Genomic DNA, 18,596 nt, shown 5'->3' with positions numbered 1-18,596 from the left:
ACATGATCAGCCTTTGGAGCAGTAGCACTTACACTCCAACCAGGTCCTTAGAATTTTCACCCTAGAATGTCCAATATACCCTCCTCCAAAGCCTTGCTTTTCTCTCCCAAACCTCCTCGTTCAGAAAATATCTGAAATGCAGTCCCTGGCAGTGGTGCTTCTCTGTGAATTTGCTTTGTTAGTACATCTGTGCAGCTCCACCCAGAGAATTCCCTCCCCTTGAGGGTCGTCCAGGCTTCAGCTCCGCCCGCCGCCTCCGGCCTCTTCCCCTCCAGCCTCCGGGGGCTGCTCACCCTGTCCTGGCAGCTCTGCTCTGCGGCCTCTCCGCTGGATCACTCCCGAAACTGTCCCCTGGCTACCCCTGGATCCTGGCTTCTCCGTGACCTCTCCTTAGAGCCAGGGAACTGGAAGAAAGAGCTGAAATGAGGGTGGGAAAGAAGACATGAGAGCGGCCAGGAGGACGCCACTGGGAGCGCAGGACTGAAGGGGTGAGGGTGCGGGAGGGACGGGGCGGGGCGGTGAGCAGCGGGGTAGGAAAGAACAGAAAGCAGGGGAAGGACGTGAGAATAGGGGCTGAGAAAGGATGGGAGCAAGGGGAGAATTAAACAGAATGACTAGGGAACGTTGAGGCCGAGGACGGGTGTGCAGAAAATGCGGCATGAACAGGGATGGAGATGACAAGATGCCCGCTATGGAATGCCCCCCGTCAGCGGCGGGCACATAATAAATGGCACCACTGCTGTTCCTGTTAGGCCGCACCGTTGCCAAAGGCAGAGTGAGGCAAAGTCCTCCGGGAACCCCTCCTGCCTTCCTCTGGGCAGCAGGCAGTGTCAGAGGTCAGGGTAGGACAGACGGGTGGGCAGCGGGAGGGAAGATGTGGTGCTGAGGGCTGGAGTCCACAGCCCCCGGGCGCCAGAGCCGTCAGCTCCTGCTCCGCGGGCAGGGCCTGCCAATACAGCCTCAGGGGCAGAGGTGACGTATGTCTCTGTCCGATACTCTTGGTTCTCCAGACACTTTGGGATTAAAGAGAATGAGCTTCTCTCAAAGGGTAAAATTCTTGTCAAGGAAAACCAGGCATGTGGGCGGTCACCACTGCTCTGTGACCTTAGACACTTCCCTTCTGTGGTTGGCCTGGTTTCACCTGTCCCCTAAGGACCCGGGACCAGGTCACCTCTCCACGGTTCTTCACACTTAACTCCCTTTGGTTATAAGAGTCTAGATGGACTACTTCCTAAGGCTGAATCCAGAAAATATTTCCACAATTGTCACCACTCCATGCAGCCTCTGAGCATTTAGCACTGTCCCAACTCCTCTCCTCTGTTACCCCAAAGGGGAATCTAGGGCCCCAGGCCTTGGCATGCTTCCTCCTGAACGTTCATTCCAAACTCTTAAGGGTGTTTTCCCTGGAAATTGTTTTCTATGCTCTGCCTCCCCTCCAAGACCAGAGAGGTTCCCTAACAAGTGGGAGGTGTTTTTCCTTTGGGATTTCCTTGTGTCCACAAATGTAAATACCTTTTGTTAAAAATTATTTGGAAATGCTGCATCTGACAGCGGAAACATTCAGACTATATTATTTGGTCAAGTAGGAAGTAAAAATACAAGTGTCCTTTGACATCTGGATCCAAGTGTCACTGCACCACAAAGATCATTATTCACAGTTAACTCCTTTAAGACTTTTATGTTTCTTGCTCCAGAGTTTTTACTCATATGTGACACGCATATTTCTCATCCTGAGAACCATTTCTGTGCTGTGATCTGCTTTTTATTTTTCCTGCACGTTATGCAATATAATCTTTCTCATGACCAGCACTGAAGTCTCCCTTTTTCTGTTGAATGCTTGCAGGTACAGCACTGTGCACGTAAACCGTGTTCCCCTAATCCACCTTCTATTGAGGTGATGTGGGTTCTTTCCCACTGTTTTGCAGGTACAAACAGCGCTGTGATGAGTATCTTTACGGAGAAATCTTTCCAAATTTCTGTAATTATTAATTAGGATTAGTTCCTATGAAAAACTGAGATTTTAAAAAATGCAAATGTAAAGTTTGAGATGCATATGCACACACATATACTGGCCTCCTACTGTCCAAAACTTTCCCACTAATTTGCACAACCACCAGGTTGTGATGCCTCTTTACCCATCAAGGATTGTTATAAATAAATGCTTTTAATTTTTACAATCGGAAGGTGGGCAAATGGCAATAATTTTACATGAAGTTTTAATTTTAGTTAAAACTGCAGTTGGGTCTCTTTTCACATATTTGTTGGCCAATTCCTTCGTTTGGAATTGCAGTTTGAGAGCCTTTGCCCTCTTTTCCATTGGATTGTTTGTTCATTAGGAAATCTTAATCCTTATTGATAGCAGCTTTTTGTCATGTGACTTGCAGATATTTTCTCTTGCTTGCCATTTGTCTCAATTCCATGTGTGTTTTGCCAAATAGTTGTGTTACCTTTTTATATGGTCAAATCTCTTTTATTATCATGCTTTTGATTTCGTGTCTCACTTTGAGCATAAAACATTTTTTCCACCTCTATCAGGCAGGCTCGGCTCGGCTGTATTGTGCTAACAAAGCCCCTAAAGTCTCAGAGGTTTGCCACAGCAAAGAGCCATTTAATATTCGTGTGACCTCAATGACCTGATGGATCTGAGGGGTTGTTGTTTTTCAGGCTGCTCATCTCTCCCGATTCTAAGGGTGAGAGGAACGGCCCCCGAGCCCCCCATGTGTCCGAGTGGGAGCAGGAGTCGGCCTCCTCTCTGACAAGGGCCTGACTGCGCTGACTTCTGTCCCCCTTTCCAGCCGCTGCCAGTCTCCGCCTGGCATCCGGGGGTGCGGGGAGCGTGGGGCAGGGCTCCCGAGGGGGGATCGGCACAGCTCCCTGGCCTGGCCACAGTGATGATGTTTTGCTATGAGGACACGTGCCTTCAGTTAGTGTAATGAGATTCTTTACACTAGTGACAGGAAAAACCTTCTGGATGTTCTGAATTAAATTCTAGCAGCCGGAGTCTGAAGGAGACAGAGCGGTCGGCCTGTGGATGGCTGGGGCAGCTCAGAGGGCTGCTCAGCTTTCTGAGGGCAGGTGGGGACTCAGAATTCACTTCCAGGTGGCTGTTTCTGTGATTGTCTGAAAGAGAGAAAGAAGCCCCCCTGTTTTTGGTAGAATGTTAACTGGCACAGTGTCGCTAAAGAAACACAATGTCGCTTTTGCCTGGTGCCCGTAAGGGTTCCTGAAGCTTCCTCTCCTTTCTGAAACCTCACAGGCAAAGAAACGCAAACAAAGCAACAGCTGGGTCCCCTCCTGGTGGAGGTGCAGGGGTGGATTTTAGGGGACCTTTTCGGAAAATGTGTCAACGCTCTGAACAAGGAAAACTTTTGGCCCAGCAAGTCCACTTGACCAATTTCTCCTAAGGAAACAATCAGGCAAGGGAACAAGGGGAAGACAGTCATGGCCGTGTTGCAAAGATGGGGAAAACTGACCGCAACTGAATATTGAGTAATGGGAAGGGAGTTAAGTGAATTCTGATATATTTATTGACTTGCACACTGAAATACTGCATAGGCATTAGGTAGTAATATAGCGAATATTTACTAACATAGATATTATGATGTAAAAAAACAAGTTTCAAAATAATTTGAGTTCATTCTGAAAAATACATACTCAGCAGAAATCAAAGTGTAAAATTTAAGTACAGATTTTGGATTATTTTTACTTTAATATTTCGACAATAATGTATATTGTTAGTTTAATGAAAACAATAAAAGTGAACAATAGTAAACACTCAGTGGTCTCTCATGACCTACAGAATATATTCCAAGCTCTCCAACGAGGCCTTGGTGGCCCCACTGTGTCCCCTGCAGCTTCCGGGCTTGCTCACCAGTCACACTCAGCTGGGACAGTCCCCGCACGCGCCGGGCTGTTTCCTCACTGCCTGTGCCCAGCTCCCCCGGCCGAGCGCCAACTGCGCTGGATGCGCCGGGCCCCTGCCGAGGGCTTTGGCTCTTCCCTCTCTTAATGCCCACACAGCTACCCCCTGAGTCAAGGGCTTTTTCTCAATTTACAGAGGAGAAAACGATGCTTAGAAATGGTGGGGGGACTTCCTCAGACACCCTAGGGATGGGGAGAGCTGCCTGCCCCAAAGCAACGCTCCCCTCCGCCCCAGGCCTCCTCCCCGGGAGCATCTTATTTGCCCTGCCCCCTTTCCTGGGTGACCCTTCGCCTTCCTTCATCTCTGTGCAGCTGCTGGCACCTTAAGGAAGCCTCCCCGAGTCCCCATCACCGACACGGCAGCCTAGGCTCTCCTGCTTTGTGTCCAGACCATGACCCTTCAGACGTGGTGTTAGCGTGGCCTTCACCCCCGGGCACTGTGAGCTGCTGGTCATGTTCGGAACCCAATTCCAGGCCCTGACCGGCAGTCCCCATCATCCACGGAATGAAGGGACCCCAAGGTCATTTCAGCCGTGTCTGTGGAAGTCTAGGTCAGGGCTGGCTCCCCGACTCCCCTGTAAAGGATTGCTCTCCCTTCACACTGTCCCACCCGATGACTCACCTCCCCATCAGCTCCCCTTCCCTCTCTGGCCCTTGCACTGCCCAGGGCAGGCTGCCCCTGAGTAGAGACCGGGTCTCCCATTCACCTCCTCCCCGTGCCTGCCTTCCCCAGCTCTAGAGCAGTCACCCCGCCGGCCCCTGAGAGCCCTAAGCGGCACCTGCTGAACAATGCCCTGCAGGCGGGAGGCAGACAGGCCCTGGGGGCCCAGTGACTGATCCAGGACCCAGAAGAGGGAGGAATGAGCCTGAGTCTGAGCCCAGGGCTCCCTCCTCAAGTCTGGGGCCTGGCTGCACCCAGACCTTCCAGGGGGCTGTGGGGAGGGGTGTGCTGGTGGCACTGGGCACAGTATGGTTTTCCATGGAGAAGGGGGGTGAGCAGTCGGCGGCCCCAGGACTGTCTGTAGAGCTGGTATTAGATGAGGGGACCCAGGGAAGTTGACCCCAGGAAGTGAGGTCACTTCCCAGTAGAACTTGGAACCCCCGTTACCAGGCACCCAATTTGTAGCAACAGCCCAACCGCCCCCTCACTTGGAGAGAGACACCTGAGAGTGCGAGATGTTCCCTTGCTGTCTGCCCAGGGATTGGGGCTCCTGCCTCAGGAGACCCCGCAGAGACAGTTCTTCTAGTGTCTGCCGACGCTGGTTCACCCTCAGCCCCGACGTCGCTGCCGTTTTCCAGAAGATCGCCGGAGGTAACACAGGGCAGCCTGGGTGGGACCGATCCAGGCCGGGCCGCCTCTGGGAGCCATCCCTGTGCAGCCCACATACCCGCTGGGGCAGGGACAGGTTGCTGGGATCTGGATAACCCAGGGGTCCTGTCACGGTCACACCCCAGGACGGGGCAGGCAGGTGGGAGGGGCTTCCCAAGGGCCTCTGATCTGTGCTGGCGGGAATCTTGGGCCCTCAGGCTGTCACTCCTTTGCCTCCCCAGTGGAGGTCTGAGCAGATCCCGGTGTGTGTGTGTGTGTGTGTGTGTGTGTGTGTGTGTGTGTGTCTTGGGAGTGGAGGGTCACAGGGGTCTGGAACCAGGAAAAACAGGGCTCTGAGGCTTTCTGCCTGGTGACTGGGAACTGTCTTTACAAAGCTCCACACAGGACAAACGACAGGAGCTGACAGATGCGACCTCAGCTCTACCCCCCTGCAGGAGGCCCAGGTGCCCCCCACGTCCACAGGAGCGCAGCACAGGCTCAGGGTGAGTGCAGGTGCCGAGTTCACCCAAACTCCAGGGCCCCCTGCAGTCACAAGGGCCCGGGTTCCAGAAGCCGCCCCGCTACTCCCCTGAGATCCCTCCTAGAGTTCAGTTTCCAGAGGAATCTAGGTCCTTGTCCCTGCCCAACCCCCCCCCCCCCCCCCCCCCGCCCCACTCATTCCCATGGTGCAGCCTCCTTCAGACAAAATGTAAAGTTACTGTCCACAAAGTTTTAGGAATATCAGAAGAGAGCCTTTGGTACCATTTCACTTCATGCTTGCCTCAGTTAGGAGTATTTTTGTATTTTCTACAGACTTTCCCTTTTAACGCTGGTCCCCTAGTGTCCATGTTGGCCTGTCAACCCTCCCACACCTCCCAGTCTCACACATCATCGTGATTAGTAGGCATGCTTTCTCCTTAAAGCTTCTAATTTCCAATGCAAGACACGCTTTGCAATCATTCATCCAATTTTAAACCAACACTTTTGTAATATTTTCAAGAAAAAATTACCTAGGCACCCAAACACAGCTGCGCTTTGGCCATTTATATGTTAATATTTTCTAGTTAAAACTTCCCATTTCTGTTTCTTACCAGGACTATTAATGAGGGCTGGGATCTAAAAGGTAGCAGCCTTGGAGGCACAAATTCCGATGTTAACTTAAGTGTGGATTTTTTGTTGGTTGTTTTAAATATGTGCAGAGTCTGAGCAAATTTTCTAGGGATGTTATGTAGTGGGTGAAAGTGTGCTGCTTATGGGTGGAGCCCCACAAACCTCTCACCCCTGGAGTCCCATTCAACCCTCCTACGTGCCTTGGTTTCCCTCTAGACTGTCTAAAACAGCCTGAAGGGCTCGGGTGTTGACTGACCAACCATATGGGTGCTCCCAGGACGAGCCAGTCAGTTTAATTAGAGTCGAGCTGGACTTTTCCTAAGGGCCCCCTCGTTCATCATGAGGAGTCACCTCTGACACCTCCACTAAGATTCTCAGTGGCCTATGAACACCCAATATTTGCTTTGCAGGGAGGATGTTTCCCTTTATCTTCGGAGCTCAAGCAGTTCAGCTCTCATTTATAGGGTGAATGTTTTTGGCTCAGACCCTCAGAACGTAATTCCAATCGAAAAGATACAGTTAAAGACCAGTCACCCATTTTTCCTCCTGTCTTGCCTTAGCTTGGGTTCTGTTCACCATTAACCTTAGTTCCATCTTAAGGGTTGAAATCACAGCTCAAATAAAGTCAGGCCCTCTACCATAAGCAAGGGAAGGTCCTGGATCCACGAGAAAATTCACCCATGGGTTCACATGATGGGTGGGGAACCCGTGGGCTCAATGGGCCCTTTGCTGGATCCAGGCACCGGGTCTTGGTCAGCAGGGTGGTCCTGGGAGAACTTCTTTGGATTCCTGCCGCACTACACCAAGTAAATGTCAACGTAAGAAACATTCAAACCTGTGGAGAATTTTTGTGAGTTTATTTGAGCCAAAGTGTCGACAATTACGGGGAGGCAAAATATCAACGCTTTGAGATAATGTTCTGGAAAATGGAAGTTTTACACCTTATTTTATAGTTTACAATCAAAAGAGGAGACGTATGAGGGTTCCATGAAATCCAGTGCTGATGGGTTAGGGAGGTGGGAGGAAGCAAAGCTGGGAAACCATACCAATGAGGAGATTAGTAGTCTCTGCAGAGCAGTGCCTGTGCTTTGAGGGGTCTAGAAAAAGGAAAATTATTTAGATAGTCCAAATGCATGTTTTCATAGTGCAAAAGGACTATAGACAGGCTCAGTGAAGGCAAAGACTGACCTTTGTCAGGGAAGATGCTGGCATAAGATGTGACTACTCATCATTAATTACTTTTACTTAAAAAGTTTTCAGTTCAGACCATCCTTTGTGGTTACTTTAGGTCTCTGAGTTTGCAAGGCCGCCATGCAGGCCTTCCTTGACCTTTTGTTCACACACTCCTGAGATCACATCTATCCCACCTCCTCCACCAATGACTAAGTGTTTCAGGTTGGGTGTGAGCTGCAGTCCCCAACCCGCCTGGCAGTTCATGAGCGGCCTCTGACAGCATGTCCCTCCTCTGTCCCACCACAGGAGAAAGCATCAGCCCTGAAGGCGCAAGCAGCTGCAGCTTCACCACCACCCACGGGCCTGGCCAGTGCGCCCACCACCCTCCAGACGCCAGTGCCCTTGCAGCAGCTCAGTCCCCGGGAGGTGGACTTCTCCAGCCCCACCTGTGTGCCCAGGCTGTGCACCCTGACCTTAGAGAAGCTGGCGGTCTTCCAGGAGCTGGAGAATGACCTTATGTCCATCACGATTGCCGGGAAGATGCAGGGCTCCAAGATTTGAGACTGAAGATGGACAAAGAGTAGTTCTGGCTCCTGGATGGGCAGGAGCAGGAGGCACAGGACCCCAGGCTCTCTGAGTGGTGCTCTTGGGGGTGGGGGAGTGGGAAGTGTGGAAGGAAAGGCCAGGCTTCAGACTCGGCTGCCCATCTCCTCCATCCTGGGCATCTGGATTTTCATCAGCCCCCAGAATTTCCCTGCCTGGTGACGCTGTTGGCTTACCTAGAGCTCCACTTTCCAGGCTCGGACATGGAAAACCAGGCCCAGCTTCACCATTCACACCTGGAGCACCTGGAGCCCACTGAGGCAGAGACAGGGGATGGGGAGGACTCAGGGTGGGTGGTGTGGGTGAGTGGGGAGGGCATGGGGCTGGGCCACACAGAGAAGAGCTTCCAGAAGCCGGGGTTAGGCAGGATCCAAGAGTCGCTCACATCACTGTCCCATGGCCTGCAGTCTGGAGGACTTCCTGGGATGGGGTCTGGAACTGAGACTTCAGTGATGGAGATGACAGGTCTCCTTCCTGTGGGAGGCACATAAAAGGCAGTCATCGTGATAACATGTTCTCGTCTTAGACCTTCCGAACCAGCTCCAGAGCAGGATGAAGGAACACCTAGAGAGGAAACGCCAACTCCAGGGCCCTCTCCAGAGACAGAGCAGACTCCAGGCTCAGCTTTCACTGAACTTCAAGATGTAGAACCAGCTGCAGCATCTGAGCTACTAGCCTCAGCTCCTGTGAGGCCTGTGGTCCCTGGTCCTGGGCCACAGCATGTGTCAGCAGCCATGGCAGAAAGAGCTTCTCCTCCCTGCTAATTGTACTTTGTAAAATTTTTGTGTTTATCTTACATATAGTTAGAATTTTACTGTGTTTTTTTCTTATAGTATTGAGTAAAACAAAATGTCTTTTAAATAATATTTAATAAGATACTATAAGAAATAAATTTAAGTTAAATCACACAAGATTGAACTCCATGATCTTTCAAAGTCTAAATTCCAACTTCATTAAGTGGATTCACAATTTTCCCAGCCGTCCCATCCCCTCACAATCACCCTCTGGCTCCAGAGCATTTTCATCCAGAGAACCCCAGGCCTGGTCGCCCGTTACTGCCCACGCTCCCCACTCAGTCCCTGACGGTCCCTGGTGTTCTTGTGTCTCCCGGGCCTCACTTATTACGGATTTTCATGGGAGTGATCGTGGCATGTGTGGCCTTTGGTGTCTGACTACGAAATGGAGGAGATGAGAAGACTGGTTGTGATGTGGTTTCAACAAAAACAAGTTTTATTAAGAGGGAAAATCCCTGAGAGGCACAGGTTATGTGTAACAAAGAAGCCCCCTTATTAAATATCTGCGTTAACTTGGGGGGTGGGCCCCTCTGAGAATCAGGACGTGAGGCTGGAAACGGTGCGGAGACGCCGGGGCCTCCAAGGAGCCTGTAAAATCTCCCTTCTCCTGGACGGGCGGACTTTCAGCTTTCCTGCTGTGCGCAGTATAGAGACAGGAAAGTCAGAAGTTTGTAATAAAACATTTAGCTTTTAAGCCTTTAGAAAAATTGTTTATTAGTTCAGTAAGGATTAAATAGGAACCAGCCTGGCGGGACGGGGCCCAGTGGCTGAGCACAGACCTGGGATCCAGGAGGTCGCAGTTGGATTCCCGGGGGTGACACCTGCCCGGGTTGCAGGCGTTGTCCCCAGTCAGTCCTGCACGGAGACAGCCCATCAGTGATGACTTACCATTGATGTTTCCATCGCTCTCTCTCCCTCTCCCTTACTCTCTCTGAAATCAATAAAGTTATATATATATATGTACTTTTAAAAAATATGAACCAAAAGAAGATACACTCAGTCCTTCTAGCAAGAACTACTTGCCATGCCGAGTTTCCATGTTTCTGCCTTTCCGTGTCAGGGCTGCAGTGGGCACTGGGGGGGAGTGTGGGGGAGGGTGTCAGGGCTCTGCTCCTCTGGGACTTGATGTCCCCGCAGGTGGACATAGCACAGTCAGTCTTGTACCCTCACCCAGTCTCAGTGACCATCACAGTCTCTGCCTTTTCAAGCTCATGGCTGAGCTGCTCCATGATCATAGCTGACAGGCCCACCTCCAGGATGCACGTGGGAGGTTTGCGTTGGGGGATGTGACAGGCAGCGATAGCCATGGCTTAGGTCTGTACACAAGGGTATGCAGAGGACTTGTCTAAACGTTCACCCCACACTTCCCCGTATCCCAAGCCCAGAGGCATCCCCTCCAGTGCTGGCAGCCTCATCACACCCCAGGGCTCTGGCCAAAGAACACTTTTCTGAACTTGAAGTGAACTTTGCACCTAAGCGTTTAGGAGCATGAACCCAGCTCTTCAGGTCAGCATCACTGGGTGGAAATGGACCACTGGAAATATTTCCTAGAATAGATACTAAAGAAACAACTGGAATAAGTGGGTTACAAGGCCTGCAGTCAATTCCATCTCAAAGACATTACCCTTTTTATGAGTCTTTTTCCACTGACAAGAACATCCCCATGTGATGTTAGTTGTATCGTATATTAACAGAATAGCTATTATATTCATGTGACAAGATGAAATGTTGCAAAAGTGCTGTGGTGGAGCCTAAAATAAGAAAATAGTTCTCTGTTTACTGTTTTCTGTTGTCATTTGTCAGTAAAACTGTATCACAAGAAAAGCAAAAATGAAGTTCCACTCTAGGTGTACATAAAGCCACATGAATATCTTTGGTAATTTCTAAAAAGTGCATGTTACAACTACACAGACTAGTATATAGAATAAAATATAATCACCTGTGTTTGTACTAAATCTTAAAGTGTGGCCTTTGCATGGGTGTGTGTTAATGAGAACATCAGAGTGACAGTTGAGACCGTTGAACTCCTGGTTCCCTCCTGGTTTTTCCCTCCCCTAGGTAATGACTATCATCTATTCTGTGTTTGTCATTCTTATGTACGTTTTTACGATTTTACACAAAAGTTGTGCACCCACAGAAATATTTAGCATTGTTTTGCATATTGAAAATTTTTATTTCCATGGCATCACCCAGGATGTATTCTGAAACTGGCTCTTTCACTCACATCACGCTGTGGGATTTGTCCGTGTCCTTACACATACTCCAGCCCCTTAGTGTCCCAGCTGTAATAGGTCTTTGCTATAACTGGTTGGTTCTGCTGTTGAAGGACATTTAGGATATTTCTAGTTTTCACCATTATCAACAATGCTCAAGTGGACTTTCTTGGGCCCTCCGTTTTGGGCACTGGAATGAAGGTTCTCTAGAGTGTGTTGCTGAGAGTCCTTTCTGGGAGGAAGGCCCTGCACCCCTAACTCCCCTGGTGGGTGCTGTTGCAGTGGCTGCTTCAGCCCCCCCGCGTCCCAGCTGCTCTGAATGTTGCCTGCTCAGGCTCATAGCCGCCCTTTCCCTGGCCAGAGGGCTTAGGTGCTCCCCCTCCCTGCCCAGGGATGTAGGGGCACGGCCCGTGGGCAATAACTGAGTGGCACTGGGTAGACAAGGCTGGCTCCTTACCTCCAAGTGGGAGTGATTCCCTGGGTACGGTTCGGGCCCCAGGTCTCCTCTCAAGACCAGGCTGGACGTAATGAGCTGAGTCCACATCTTTGCCCAGCTCCATCGTCTTCTGAGGCCGCTGCTTCAGTAACCGCTTTCCCAGTTCCCACAGGCCACTCTGCTTCCAGGGAACCTGGGCCCAGGTGACTAATATCGCCAAAGTCTCTCCACAGCGGTTGTTCCAATTCCCACAGTGAGGCAGAGACGTGAAGACTGAGAGACACTCACTCCAGGGGCCGGGGTGGGGCGGGGAGGCTTGGGGATGAAAGAGCTCTGTGACTTCAACAAGCTGAACGAAAGCCAGCCTGGCTGAAGTTCTGGGGACAGAAGACAGAGAATAATGCTGGTTGAAGCTGTACATATGTGTAGGAGCGAGACAGTAGACCTCATAGGCTGGTGTTCATGTTTTTCCTAATTGTAATAGGAAGTTCTTGAGATGCTTTATGCAGGAACATGATAGGGGGCAATTTAATTTGCATCTCTCTGCAATTAGTGACATTGAGCATCTTTTCCTAGGTCTCTTGGCCATCAGGATGTCCTCTTAGAGAAGTGCCCTTTTAGGTCCTTTGTCCATTTTTAAATGGGATTGTTTGCTTTTTTTGCTATTGAGTTGTGTGAGTTCTTTATATAATTTGGATGTTAACCCCTTATCAGATGTGAGTATTATTGCGGAATATCTTCTCCCATTCATCAAAATGTCATTCATTTCGTTGGTGGTTTCCTTTGCTGTGCAAAGACTGTTTAGTTAGATGTAGTCCCATTTGTTTATTTTTTTCCTTTGTTTCCCGTGCCCCAGAAGATATAGCAGAAAAAATATTACTAAGAGAAATGCCCAAGAATTTATTGCCTGTGTTTTCTTCTGGGATTTTTATGGTACCGAGTCTTACATTTAATTGTTCGGCCCATTTCGAGTTTTTCTCCTATGTGGGGCGGGAAGGTGGCTGCTGTCACTCATTCGTACCTGTCTGTCCCATTTCCCAGCGTCACTGATGTAACAGCCTTCACCCCGCTGGAGGCTCCTGCTTCCTCTGTCCCGTATTAATGGACCATCTAAGTGGGTTGTTTCTGGGCTCTCTGTTCTGTCCCCCGGATCTATATTCTGTTTTATGCCAGTCCCCTGCTGTGATTGCTATGGCCTTGTCGTATCTGTTCATATCAGCTACTGCGTTTCCTCCAGCTCTGTTCCTCTTTTCCCAGGTTGCTGTGACTATTTGGGGTCTTTGGCTGATCCATATAAAATTTTGGATTATTTGTTTTAGTTTTGTGAAATACACCTTTGCTATTCTGATGGGAATTTCATTGAATCTAGAGACTGCGTTGGGTAGTATGGACATTTAACATTGTGAATTGTTCCTGTCCAAGAACATGGTGTCTGCTTCCATTTTATTTTTATTTATTTTTGTCTCTTTTTCAGTTTCTCTCTTCAGTGTCTTATGATTTTCTGAGTACAGATAATTTACCTCCCTGGTTAAATTTATTTGTAGGTATTTGTTATTTTTTTGATGCAATTCTGAAAGGGAATTTTTTTTCATTTGCCTTCCTGATAGTATAAAAAGGAGTGAGGTGACAGATCAAGGTGATGACCTTTCCTAAGGCTTGACACATGGGGATAAAGTTGTGTGAAATATGAATTGTTTGAGGGCAAGCTGTTCACTTCCAGCTATGATCCTGGGTCAGAGGATGGAAACTTTCCAGGATTTATTCATTAGTGGACAGAGTTTCCTCAGCTCTTTTATTTTTAATACACAGGGAGTCCAGTTCCAGACACCCTTGTCTCTATGGGAGTTAAAATTCCACCCCCAAAGCACTCCCAGAGACCACTGATTCACTTCCATACTGTTAACGGTTCCCTTTCCACTTCTGGAATCTGGTCATTTTTCCATCTAGGATTTTGAACCTGATTATTTTTAAAATTAAAAGTATATTATGCAGATTTTCTATGTGATTTGAAGAGAAAGGAATGTGTTTCCCAGATCTGATCATTCCTCCCATTCACAAGTCAAACCCAATGGCAACTCACACTTTCCCATCATTTAAAATAAAAATAAAATGAATAAATTTAAACATATAATAAAATATGGGAATTTGGAGTATATAGGTACTCGCTAAAAAATTAAATGATATTAACTTGTTACCTTATTGAGTCAATACTACTAAAGCATTTTCCAAATTCCTTTCCCCCATTCAGTCTTCTTTCTCAAAGGAACCACTTTCCTGAATTTGATGTGAATCATTTTCCAGCATGTTTGTAGTTTAGGAGACACTTCTCAAACTTTTAGTCTCAGGGTACATTTACAGTGTCAAAAATTTTGAGGACCTCAAAACCCACAGAGCTTTTTTTTTTGACCTGGGTTGTATCTATCAATATTGCCATATTAGAAGGACATTTAGATATTTATTTATTTATTCACTTAAAAAATAATGATGTGCGCATCCCATGTGAACATGGTGGAAATTTCAATGGAAAGTAATATAGATTTTAAAACAAAAACTTAGTGTGAAGAGTGGCACTGTTTAACGTTTTTTCAAATCTATGAAGCGTCTGGTTTGCTAGCAGGTCGGGGGTGCCCAAGATGCCTCTGCATTCCGCGGTGACGGCGGATTTTGGTTGAAGGGCGTGAGGACACAGGGCCTTGTGCCAACATGACCGGAAAGGGGGGGTTGTGACAGTCTCGCGGGTAACTGTGGCTGCTCCTCTTTGCCACTGCATCGCACCTGGGCACCTGGCAGTTTCTCAAAGGTCAGGAGCCACGTGCAATCTGACGCCACGTCAGTGAACTTTTCATCCTCTGTGACATTGAAGCTCATCGGTCTGTCTTGCCTTTTGGGAAGCTGCTGAGCTCACCATGGCAGACACAAGTCTTCCAAAATTTTACTATTTGCTTGAAAGCTCAAATGTTATGGGCAGCACCTGCTGGTTGTTTTCCTAACAGGGATAGGCTGACTTCATTCGGTTCTGAGAAAATCTCTGGCAAATGCTGAAGTCTAAATAACCATTGTTCGTCAGTCAGTTGTTCTTTCAAAGAGAAGCTGCCCCTGGAGCAGGACACAGATGCTGCTGAAGCTGGAGTGGGAGCCCCGGGCCTCGCCTGGGGGCCCTGCCCGCGGTGGGCTTCTCATGCTGGGTCTGCTGGACGCGGCTTCTGGTGCAGAGAAGGCTGAAGAAAGCTGGAGAGGCTGAGGTGTAGACCCCAGGGCAGAGGCAGGAGATGGGCTTCCAGGGGACATTTGTACAGGGAGGAGGGGGCTGGGCTCGGTCCCGGAAGGTGACCGTGCGGGTTGGGGGGGGTTGGGCTTTAAGCACATTGAGGGCTGCCGGGTGGCCATGAGGTGCCCTGAGCCCGGTCCCATTATAATAACCTGGTTATTCAATAACAGGAAGGGGTGACGGGCAGACGGAATGGTGTAGCCTGCCAGTCCCCCAGCTCTGCCAGGAAGCTGCAGTGAACACCCTTCAGGTCCGGTCCCCGCCAGCAGCTGGGGGAAGGGCCTGGACGGTAGAGGCGCGCCCAGCAAGCCTGGGGGACCCGGAGAGGGCTACCTGTCAGTGGTACCTGGGAGCAAGTCCGTGGCCAGGGAGGCGAGGCCACTGCAAGGGTGGGGAGGTTTGATATTTAAGCTGCTGAACAAATGAGCCCCTATCTCTCTCTCTCGCTGCCCGCCCCTGACTCCTGACTTGCGGGGCCCTGCACCTGCCCACAGGGCCCACAGCCACGTGGACTCCACGCAGTGGACTAACGGACTTTAACTAGCCTAATGCTCCATCGGCCCCAGCTCCAATGTGGAAATGACCCTTTGAACACTGGCCCTGCTTTTGGCTCTGCTGGAGCCCCAGCGGCACCTTTTCCAGGACTGTGTTAAGGGGCTTTGCAACCTGAGACATAGAATTCCACGCCAATAAAAACCATTCACTCTCCCTTCCGAGTTTTAGAAAATTCCTTTTCTAAAGGTATTGCAAGAACCACCCACTCCCACTAAATTTGGGGAAATAGGACCCACTGATTTCTCTGGCAACAAACCCACTTCCAAACTCATCTGCAAGTCAAAATGTCACACCCATTCCCCCAAACCAAGCTCTCCAACCCCAGTAACCCCCAAGTCGTCTTTGACGTGGACATCCAAGGCAAACAAGTTGGTTCAATTGTCTCAGAATTATTTGCAGATATAGTACCAAAACTGCAAAATATTCCTGTGCATTGTGTACAGGAGAAAAAGGCATTGGACACACCACTGGGAAACCTCTTTCAACATGAGAAATGTTCAAACCCGTAGTGAACTTTTATGAGTTTATTTAAGCCAAACTGATGGCAATTGCTGGGAAGCAAAATCTCAAGGGATTGAGAAAATGCTCTGGATACTGGCAGGTTTACCCCTTATATTTGCCTGGGGCTGTGTCCAGAGGGCCTGTGGGTGAGTCCTAAAGCAGGGAGCTGACCTGGCCCCGCCGCAGGTAAGGGGCAGCCTCACCCGGGACACCTGCAGAGGGGCAGCACACAGTGTCTTCTAGAAACGGCTTCTATGCGGCAGGCTCCTTAGAAAAGGCCAGAGCTCAGGAACATGAGCGTATGGGTGTCAGAGGACACAAGTGGTCTCCCTAGGCTATAACTGGATATATCTGGATAAGTCTGGGACTGTGGTCCTGTGCTCAGGCAAGTTAAAGGATTTGAGTCTGCAGACTTCTAGTATTTGTGTTTGTGTGACTTGACTTATTACCAATGCTGGTGAGGTCTGGGCGGCTTTGGGTTACACATACATGTCTTTTCTATCATCACATATACGAGATCATTCTGAGCTGGAACTATGCCTAATCACTCCTGTCACCCCGATAGGATATGCCCTGCACATGGTACAGGATAGTCCCAGTCTTCACAGTAATGTCTTGTCCAAAATTACCCTCATGTGAACCTCTGGAAGGCTTTCCCTAGGAGGAGTCTTCCCAGAGCCCCATGCATGTCCTTGTTCCTCAGGCTGTAGATGAAAGGGTTCATCATGGGGGTGACCACAGCGTACATCACTGTGGCCGCTGAGTCCTTTATGGAGTAGGTGTCCAGGGGCTTCAGATAGACCATACAAAGTGTCCCATAGAAGAGGGAGACCACAGCCAAATGGGAGGCACAGGTGGAGAAGGCTTTGTACTTCCCAGTGGCTGAGGGTATTCGGAGGATGGCTCTGAAAATCCAGACATAGGACAAGATCATGAACCCAAAGGGGGTGAGGAAGATGAAAGATCCCGTGGCAATCAGCACCATGTGATTGACTTGGGTGTTGGAACACGCGAGCCTCAGCAAGACATACATCTCACAGAAGATGTGGTGGATCTTTCGGGAGCCACAGAAGGTTACTCTGGTCATGAGGAGGGTGAGGAAGAGACCATAGAGGAAAGAGATCAGCCAACAGAAAGAGAGGAGCAAAATACAGAGCCCAGGGCTCATGACTGTGACATAGTGAAGTGGACGGCAGATGGCCACGTAGCGGTCATATGCCATTGTGGCCAGGATGCAGTTGTCCAGGGTCACCAAGGAGACCAAGAAGTAGAGCTGTGTCAGGCATCCTGCATAGGAGATGGCTTTGTTCTGGGATTGAAGGATCACCAGTGTCTTGGGGACTGTGTTGGTGACAAAGAAGAGATCAGTGAAGGAGAGGTTGGCCAGAAAGAAGTACATTGGAGTGTGCAGACGGTAATCAGAGCCGATGGCCAGAATTATGAGCATATTTCCCACCACCTGACCAGGTACATGGACAGGAACATCCCAAACAGGACCCGCTGGTCTTCTGGACCCTGGGAGATCCCCAGGAGAAGGAACTCAGAGGTTCCACTCTGGTTGCCTCCACTCATTTCCACAACTTTCTGCAATATCAGCATCAACAGACATTTACTATATGCCCTCAAAAAAATAGGACATTCAAATAATTAAAACCAACTGTTTTTTCAGCATTAAAAGTATCTTAGGCTAAATTTTACCTTTTTAGCATAAGAAACAATGTAATAATAAACACAAAACAGGACATGAAAAATCTTTATGCAGTTTTATAATTCCAGCCACATGTAATCTGGCATACTCAATATAATAAGAATAATATAAATGGTATTATTTTAAATAATGTCATCTTACAATTATTTTAGAAATGCTTAAAGATTAGTTTGTTATGCTATTGTATACACTTATGTGATGTTTAAAACAGGTGTATGCAGTATAAGAAATTGGTAAAAGTAAAAATATTTAAAAGAAAATGGAAAAGTTATCATTATTTTCTGATAGGATGATCTATCTGGGAAACCTAAGACAATCAGCTGAAATGTCATTAGAAATAAAAAGAAATTTCAGAACACTTGAAATCAAGTGTGAGCTCTGACATTTTCTAGCTGTGAAAACTTAGGCAAGTTGCATGAACTCTTTGACCCCACTTCTTCAAATGAAAATGGGTCAAGGTGAAAATATAATTAAGATATGAAGTGCTTAGCATAAGGAGATAACCTTCAGCAAGTATTCAAGAAATATTCATCATCATCATTATTATATATAAACAATAATAAGATTAAAACACAATGCACAGCAGTTCCTTCCACTTTATCAACAAACAAAACTATACATTAAGATGTTAACAAGCATCAGGTAGGGTCTTGATATTCTTCAGAGAGGCATAAAGTAAAATCTTAATAAATAGATACACATCCCAAGATTCCAGATAGGAAGATGAACTATTGCAAAAGTCCATGGTCTACCAAATAAATGTAAATTTTAACCTATTCAAAGTGAAAATTCTAACAGAGTTTGTTGTTGCTTTTTTAAAGGAAAGCTCGTCTAAATTTTATCTAAAAATAAGCATGAGTACTTCTGGTCAAGATGGTGGAGTAAGTGAACACTGTGTTTGCGTCCTCCCACAACCACATCAAAATTACAACTAAGTTATAGAACAACCACACTTGAAAACCACCTGAAAGCTAGCTGAACAGAACTTATATACATAATGATATA

At 48.3% G+C, this 18,596-nt stretch overlaps 1 protein-coding gene across 1 annotated transcript; it reads right to left on the bottom strand.

Moving 5' to 3' along the window:
- Positions 1–16,514: 16,514 nt before the first annotated feature.
- LOC308568957 (olfactory receptor 1D2-like) lies at positions 16,515–17,482 on the bottom strand (the record flags this gene model as incomplete). The annotated part of the gene is given in 2 exon segments (XM_081162265.1): positions 16,515–17,344; positions 17,347–17,482. Coding segments are annotated over 2 exon segments (966 nt in total).
- Positions 17,483–18,596: the final 1,114 nt, after the last annotated feature.

This window comes from Miniopterus schreibersii (assembly GCF_964146895.1).
Source record: "Miniopterus schreibersii genome assembly, chromosome: 16".
NCBI classification, from domain to species: domain Eukaryota; kingdom Metazoa; phylum Chordata; class Mammalia; order Chiroptera; family Miniopteridae; genus Miniopterus; species Miniopterus schreibersii.
Note: the sequence above shows the minus strand (reverse complement) of the source record. Positions and strands in the feature narration are given on the sequence as shown.